At 45.6% G+C, this 8,735-nt stretch overlaps 1 protein-coding gene across 1 annotated transcript in view; it reads left to right on the forward strand.

Moving 5' to 3' along the window:
* Window positions 1-8,399, forward strand: part of AMN (amnion associated transmembrane protein) — a 52,682-nt gene extending 44,283 nt beyond the window's left edge. The window contains exons 9-12 of the mRNA XM_038406836.2: window positions 680-851; window positions 3,581-3,737; window positions 6,526-6,643; window positions 8,013-8,399. Of these exons, the coding sequence (XP_038262764.1) occupies window positions 680-851; window positions 3,581-3,737; window positions 6,526-6,643; window positions 8,013-8,126 (561 nt within the window). The 3' untranslated portion in view covers window positions 8,127-8,399. The remainder of the gene's footprint in view (window positions 1-679; window positions 852-3,580; window positions 3,738-6,525; window positions 6,644-8,012) is intronic.
* The last annotated feature ends 336 nt before the right edge of the window (window positions 8,400-8,735 follow it).

Genomic DNA, 8,735 nt, shown 5'->3' on the forward strand with positions numbered 1-8,735 from the left:
CCACTCATCTGCTCTGCATTCTCCCGCCCAACTGGCCAGTCGAGCATGCCAGTATTGAGATCACTGCAGCAGCCCAGCCTCATTCTCTGGAGCTTCGTGCCCTGTGCAGCCACCTGGAGGATATGGCTTCGGAGATCCCCCACAATGGATCCCATGGGCCAAATTTTGCTCCGGGGAAGGTTGTAACTTCACAGGAGTTACTCTGGATTTACCCTGCTATAATCAAGATCAGACTATAGCCCTATGTAGGAATAGATGCGAACTGGTTCTTCCCTCCTTACAAACTTGTACATTCTAATGCATTGTTTAAGGGTGTGTTACATACACTGCCTCATTATACAGGGGCCAAATGACACTGTCACTAGAGCATAGGCGCCCCGATCCAGCTCCAAAGGGAGCAGTGTTCCTACAGGCGTAACCTATCCTGAGTACTTTGAAGTAACATTGGGCCCTGGTGTCTGTCGTTTACAGCCCTGCAAGGAAAGAAGACATAAATGTGTCATTGTGAAAACACAGCCGTGATGTGATTCACAGCAGCACTAGCTCTTTGACGATATTTACATTAAGATTTATAGCCAGCACTTATTTTACTGTCCATCACAGCTCCAGCTAGAGACAGACCCTGTGATCTCTGCCTGCCATGCTAATGTGTTTTGTGTGTCTTGCTTTCTCGGAAAAGCCAAAATATGCAGGTGTTCAGATGGCTATATCCAAGGTGCGTAAACCTCAGACTTCATGGAATGCAGTTCCAGTCATCCAGATTGTGCTAATGGATGATAAGACGGAGTCACTGACAGGGACTAATGCTAAACAGTTGGCTGAGGACATCATGCGTGACGTAACAGAGCACGGTAACTGGTCCCATTCACCTATGGAAGATTCTTTCTCATTCACCAATGATGCTTTCTAGGCAGTTAATAGGAACCACAGAAAATCAAAAAGAAAAGGAGTACTTGTGGCACCTTAGAGACTAACAAATTTATTTGAGCATAAGCTTTCATGAGCTACAGCTCACTTCATCGGATGCATCCGATGAAGTGAGCTGTAGCTCATGAAAGCTTATGCTCAAATAAATTTGTTAGTCTCTAAGGTGCCACAAGTACTCCTTTTCTTTTTGCGAATACAGACTAACACGGCTGCTACTCTGAAACAGAAAATCAAGTGGCAGTTTATTTAGCAAAGTATGTATTGAAAACTCCTGGTTGCTTGTACATAGCTTGTCCATCCTTAAGAGCTTTTTAAGGCTCAGCTTGACAAAGCCTGGCTGGGATGATTTAGTTGGTGTTGGTCCTGCTTTGAGCAGGGGATTGGATTAGATGACCACCTGAGGTCTCTTCCACCCCTAGTATTCTATGAGAGCACTTTGCCATGTCTACCCTCCAAGGACCATAGCAATGTAGTTCCAGTGGTGTAACTATGCTGGCATAACCCTGTAGTATAAATGCAGCCTACAGTGATGGAAGGGGGTTTCTGTCGCTGTTAAGAACTTCTCCTCCCTGACCAATGATAGCTGCATTGGCAGAATCATTCTTCTGTCAGCCTAGCTGCATCTACACCAGCGGAGAGGTCAGCATAGCTACAGAACTCTGTGGTCTGGATTTTTCATACCCCGGAGCACCATGCCAACATACATTTTAAGTGTAGATCAGCACTTTCAGCTTCTAAGCATTTTCCAGCCCCTCTGAATTAACCAGTGCTAATCCAGCACAACTCTTGTAAATCTGTTCTCCCCCATTCCCTAAGGACTTGGCTACACACAAGTTCAGTGTTAACTGGTGCAGCTTTGTATGTGGACACTTAAAACTGGTTATATCAGTTTAGTTTGTCCTTGTGAATTTACATCAGTGTCCACATATAAAGCTGTACCAGTTTAACTAAATGAGTATAAAATCACACCTTTGGTCATCTTTAGTCTTGTCTACACCCAAAAGTTGTACCAGTAGAGTGGTACAGTTAAAGTGATACAACCCCTAGTGTGGATGCAATTGTATTGGTATAAAGGTGTTTATATTTGTGCCGTTTATTTCCATATGGGAAGAGGACTAAAGTTATACTGGTACATGGCATCTTTACATCAGTATAACTATGTCCATCCTAGGGGCTTTACAGGTATAATTATTTTGGTAAACAATCCCTTCCCTAACCAAAATAACTATGCCAGTACCAAAGCTGTCCATGGACCAGCCTTTCTGTGTAGGCCAGGCTTACGTTTGCAAGAAGAAACAAACTGCCTCTTGCATGTTGTCTATCGGATGCCTCTTTTTTCCAGAAAGGAAAGGAATTGGGTGTCTGAACTTAGGGACTTTACTATTCTCCATACAACCTGGCCTTTCTTGTCTCCACCCCCAAAAAGAGAAACAAGCAAAAGGAACACAGTTTTCACATAAAGTTTTTCACTCTTGCAAAATGCATTTTCCATATGTGGGCTCCTGATATCCCCAAAGAACAGCACTGTTGATTGGCCAGACTAGTGGATTAATTGAACCTTTTCAAAGGCACCACACTATCTGCCTGGTTCACTTTTTCTGGAGGATAGCTCTGATCCAAACCTTCCTGCATAGAATACGAAACACGCATGCTAGAGCTGTGCAGAATATTCAAATAAAACCTGGACTCTCAGGAAGGCTCATGAACCTGGAACTTGGGCAAGACTCTTGGGTGACCATTATTTGATTTATGATAGATCCAAATCAGTCCCCCAGAGCTGAGTTCCCTCTGAAATGTGTCCCATTCTTGATGTAGAGCCTGATTCAAATAGTGTGACTCAAACCCATCTCTAGCGGGAACCAGGGCCAACATTTTCAAAATTAGGAGCCTAAAGTTAGACTCTTAAATCCACATTTAGGGCTTGTCTGCACTGCAAATGTTTTGCCAGCATTGCTATACCAGTATAGCTAACCCAGCAGAGCTCCCTAGTGAAGATGCAGTGTAAGCTAACAGGAGGAATTCTGCCGGCACAGTTAAAACACCTCCCTGAGCGACACGAGCTAAACCGAGGGAAGCGTCTTCTATCAGTATAGTCGTGTCTACACCCGGGATCTTTTCTGGCATACCTATGTTGTCTAGGGGGTATGGTTTTTTTCATAGCTATGCTGGCAAAACTTTGTAGTGGACAGCCTCTAATACGTAAGTAAATGACTTGATTTTCAAAAGGGCCAAATACCTTGAAGTCAGTGAGGGCTGTTGGCTGTTCAGCACTTTGGAAAATCTTGGCACCCATGAAAGGTGGAGGTCTTGACCAAGTCTCACTTGGACTGATTTTTTAACCTGAATTGCAAGTAAGTGACGCTAGTGTGCGTGAGAACCCGTGCTAACCAGAACTGAAGGGCTGCATCTCACAAACCCCTGTAAACGGAAACCACTGATAGCACACAGCCCCAAGACCTGCTATTTAGCCTGACCCATGTTTGGGGAAATGCTAATGCCACAGTGAGTTGCAGAGAGTATTTTTCTAGGCACCCTGCTTTTTATGTACATACCAGTTCAGTACAGGGATTGCAAGTCGGGGGGGGGGGGGGAAGGGGGAAGGGTGTTGTATTGTATAACCCTGTACTGAAAAATCCTCTTACCTACTTTGCAGCTGACTCCTTTGGCATTGTGATGGGTACAGTGCAAGTAGCCACTGGCAGTAATTCTAATGGACAAGGAAGCATCTTTGCTGGGACAATTATTAGTCTACTACTTGGGGTGCTGTTGCTCGGCATAATGCTGTTTCTCCATAGGAAGGGGATGATAAGGTAGGGATGGGGGCTTTCACACCCATTCAATTGTTAACCAGCGAAGAGTTTTGTTTAACAGCTGGGACTAAAAAATGAACTCCGAGGTCTTCTGTCATTCACTGATTCATGAAACAAAGAATCCAGGGATTGGCCCAGACCCTACCCACCATTAAAGCAACTTTATGTTACTCTACCAGTGTCAAGCTGCACTAACACTGGCAGAGCCAGCCTCCCAAATATCCTTGCATCACGGGGAGGTCCTAAGGTGACAAAGAACTGCCAGAGCAGCTTCTACATCATGCCCTGTCCCTGCAGCCAGGTTGTGGCTGGGCATCCTGGCATTGCAACAATCCTTGGCTGTGTGTGTTGTTGGAAGCTGGAGTAAATGAGGGCAGCCTTGAGGCTGCTCTGACTTGTACCCAGGGACTGTGGCCCCAGGATCAGGGAAGTTCTTTGGTGGCTTAAAGGCACATTAGTGCCCCCTCCAGCTGCAGCCCACGAACCAATAGCTGTTGCGCTGTTCTCCGGTTTAAGTTGAATGTGGTTCAATTTTGTAACTTAATGGAAATTCCCTGTCGCTCCTGTCGCTTTGCAGTCCCGCATCTGCATGCAGAACTGACATTGCCTGGTGAGGCCCATTTGGCCATATTAATGCATCAAAACAATTCTAAACACTTGTTCTGCAACTTTGTGTCCCTGAGAGCAAATTGCACAATGGAGAGAGCCCGTGGCAGCCCGTTGGACCATATCACTTTATTTATTAATTGTCATGCAGCCTGTACTCAGGCGTCAAAAATGGAGACTAGGTCAGGGCAGGGCTCGGTCTTGCATTCCTTCTGCGCCCCAAATTTCCATGGAGGCCAAAGGAACCCAGGCCCAAGTAAGGTCTACAGGTCTGGGTCCTCACTTCTTTTGAGGGGCTGCAGATCTGGGGCCTGTTGAAATATCTTGGGGCTTATCTGACTGTTCCATTGGCCAGCACATAATTTAAATCACATAATTTAAATGTGTTTATTAAAGGTTTCAGACTTCTTGCAAAACAAGCAGATTCAAGCAGTAAAGATTACATCTCTGAAATATTAACTCTGTGCTTGTGTGTGTGTGTGTGTGCGCACATGTGCGTGTGAATGTGCGTATGCATGCGCACGCATGCATGCACTGGAAGGATGTATAGCTATCAGGGCATAGCTGTACTGGGAGGTGGCTGGATTGGATGCATTTGACACAATAGGTGAGATGAGAAGAAGGAAAACGGGGAATTCAGAAGGAAAAGGGGAGAAAACTGGAGGTGGCAGGGGACGGGCCCATCACCAGATTTCAGTGTAATCAGATGGGCTTTATGAGCCCATTCTGCAGATGTTTGTCCCACATGTCAGATTACCACAGCAAAGGACCATAAAACAGCCCGGTCTCTACTTAAAAAGCTTTACCAGCAGAGCCATGTAAGGGGTGTGCTTTGCTGTTATGCTGATAAAAGCCCCAGTGTAAACACAGTTATACTGGTATAAGATGCTTTATACCACTATAACTTGGGCCAGATCTACCCTACAGACTCCTGGCAGCATTGTTCCCTGGGCCAGGAGGTGAAGAGGTGTGATTTTTGACCAACAAAGCTGTTCCAGGAAAAGGCCATAGTGTAGACGCAGCTATGTTGGCAAAACTAGCTTGTTTCACTCCGGCGGGGTAGTTTTACTTCACCGGTGCAACATGCACCTTTGCTAGCATAGCAGAATCCTCGCTAGGCATGATTTGCTGGTATAGCATACCAGGATTCCTATACTTGATCATGGAAATACCACTAGTCTGGGAAAGTACTCCTAAGTGCAGACATAGCCTTATTTTGTCTCACCGAATTGGAATAAGCTATACCAGTATAGCTGCTTCCACACTAGGGGGGTGGTGTTGCTCTAACTATGGTGGCATAGTTAAAGTGACAAACCTGTTATGTGTAGCCAAGGCCAGATGTTCCAGATGAAATCCCATGTCCAGGCTGCTGTTGCATACCAAAGAGCTTTGTCACAGCTGGCTGGCTCCAGCAAGGTAGGAATCCAAGGCAGGCTGCTTCTGCTTTTGCCAATGCATTAGTGTTGCATTTTTCAACAATCAGCGCAGTTCTCAGGCATCATTTGTTTTTCTTGCCTCTCGACAAGCGCAGAGATGATTAGCGTTTCCTAGCGAAAAATAGCAGATTTATTTCAGTTCTAAGTAAATCTCCAACCCCCATAATTGTTACTAGATAATTCATTTCCCAGTGACGTTCGTTTGGAAGCTGGGCAGTTGTTTGACATGCGTGCTCACTGCTTTGGGAGGAAAGTTTATGAAATAATGAAAGAAGGGTGGAACCCAAGACCAAAGCCTTTGGCTTGGCTCTCCCTGCCCAGCTGCAGGTTCTGAATTCCAGCACAGGCACAAATACCGTTTCAGCACTTGGATCACTGCTGCTGGACACCAGTTTTTTCCTATAATGGAGGGTGCTCTAGATTAGAAAACGGGGAAATTGTAGGGCCAGCCAGAATGTGTGAGAGCTTCAGAGCACACTGAAGCTCTAAAGCAGAGCATGCCAATCATTCTAAGCGCTACTGAAACAGTCCTTCTTCAGAGAGCCTAGGTTTTAAAACTGAAAACTACAGCCACTTCCCTGAAGAACAATCAATGTCCCTTTTTCAAGAGGGCTTGACACTTATCTGAAATATTCCCCCACCTCTATCATGAAGGAAATCCATTTCACTATGGGAGATTGGCCTGACGGTTGCCTTCAGTATTGGATGGACGCACATTTGGGAACCTAAAATGTCTTTCCTCTCAGATTACCATCCGTACACTTGGCAGGCAAGTGGAATAGAAAGAAGGACCAGGATGTTGTGGCAGAACCAAGTGACAAAGGGTTTGACAATCCTATATTTGACACGCCGACCAACAGAGCTGTAAGTGCCTTCACTTTCTCTTTTTCCACAGTTGGCTCAACTCGTAACCCTTTGCTCAGCCTTTGCATGTGGAATAGTCATTGCAGGCAATGGGCTGGTGGGGTGATTGGGTACTGGCTGGAATGTCTAACCTAGGTGGTGTCTGTTCGATGGAGCGTCGAGTCTCTGGGACTCTGCAGACTTCAGCAGGGATAAGTCCTATGTACACCGTGGAGATTCCTTGTTAACTCCAGTGGAAAAGCTGTGTGCACTTTGAGTGAGTGGAAGCTCTTGGGCTCTACCTCGATGCTGCAGATGTGCTATACAGATGGTGACTGTGCTGGCCATTGTTTGTGGCCAGAAGCTTTTTACAATGTGGGTCTCTAGAAGCTCTCCAGTTTTACACACCCATCACGGTTGAGGCTTTCAAAGGAATGGTAGGTGAGGTATATGTCCCATTGCAAGCGGCTTGGATGTGTGGAACATTTGAGGGAGGCCAAATCTGAGGAACATTCTGAGCTGGCAGCTGTAGCTAGGAGCCAGAGCACTAAGTACAAAATGTAGCAAAGGCGTTTCATTTTCTGGAGACGTTACTGGCAAAAATGAGTTGTGCTGTTCCTGAATCCATAGTGCCTTAGACTGACATGTTTCTTCCACGCCCTCCCCACACTCCTCCCCTTCATGGCTCTGTAACTAAAATACCAAATTACCCCATCTAATGTAATTGGGGTGTGACAAGAGTGAGCAGCAGGAGAAGAGAATTGCTCTGGGAGGAAGGACACTTGCCCCAGAAAGAGCCGGGCAGAGCTCAGGCCAGTCTGCATGGGGGGGGGAAGGGGCTTGGGCGAGCCACACATGGGGCGGGGGCCCTCAGATGAGTAGCTCGGGCCAGCCCAGTGTTGAGGGTGGGGCCTCAGACTAGCCCTATGTGTTGTCCCATTTTCCCTTTGGGAAATGTTGTCACCCTAGGGATGGGCTAAAACCTTATCAGGTTCCACAGAAGGTTTTTCCTTTCTCTGGATGAGAACATCCACCATTACATTAGATGGGGTCACTTTGTTTTGTAGTTCCAGAGATAGGAGCCTCATGTTTCATGGTAGAAGCCAGCCCCGGCTTGATTGGCTAAGGAAAAACATCCTCTGTGGGCAGCTCAGTCCAGAATGGTCAACTGAGGGGTTTCGGCTGCTGGTCACTGCTGGAAACAAGATACTGAGCTATACGGCTGGCTGGTCTGAGCCGGTCTGGCCATTTCCATGTGAAATATGCAGCTTGCTGAACTGTATTGCTCAGTTCCACAATGTCACATCAGATTCACTTCATCTTACAAGCGCCGGAGCTCGGCTCTTTTTTTCACTCCTCTCCTTAAACATTTTCTGTCTTTCTGTTGTAGGAGTCACATGGTGCATGTTCCGGAGAGGAGGCCCTGAAGACGATGGCTAGTAAAGACAGTGGGATTTATTTTGTTAACCCTTTATATGATGAAACTGAACTCATTGCTTCATAGCGGAGTCCTGAGCGGTCCTAGCCAAATGTGAGGTTGGAATATAATTTCATTCAGGCTAATATTTTACCCATTGTACAGTAATAGTTATCCCAGGATAACCCTCTATGGGGACATTTTTATTTTGCAGTAAGAGTGGCTTTTATTTGGTTATTCTAAATCTCTTCCCAAGTGTTATAAGTTAAAGCAGTTAAAGCTACCCTTATACCAGAATAAGTGTGTTGACATGCAGGGATTATACACCGGTATACTATATCTCTTTAAATTCGCATCTTAGTTTATACCAAAAAACCTATACCACGTAGACAAGGCCTAACTAAAATCCCTCTGCATCAGCATCTGTGTATGATTTCTTCAGTTCCTGTCCTAAACTGTTATTTTGTGTTGCTGCTAGAGCTGCTGAGTTCTTCCACCCCCAAGGTGGCTGCATTTCAGTGGTGGGTGAATTGATATAATTTGCATATCAGTTTTCCTTGTCAATGACAGGAACTGTATTCACTCATTTGTTAGCTGAAGTTCCCAATGCCTTAATAGAATAAACAGTGTTCATACAGTTCATGTCATTTGTGTGCAATAGTTGTTTTTCCCCCCTTTAAAGATAGTCAATTAAAT

Source organism: Dermochelys coriacea, chromosome 6, assembly GCF_009764565.3.
Source record: "Dermochelys coriacea isolate rDerCor1 chromosome 6, rDerCor1.pri.v4, whole genome shotgun sequence".
NCBI lineage: Eukaryota > Metazoa > Chordata > Testudines > Dermochelyidae > Dermochelys > Dermochelys coriacea.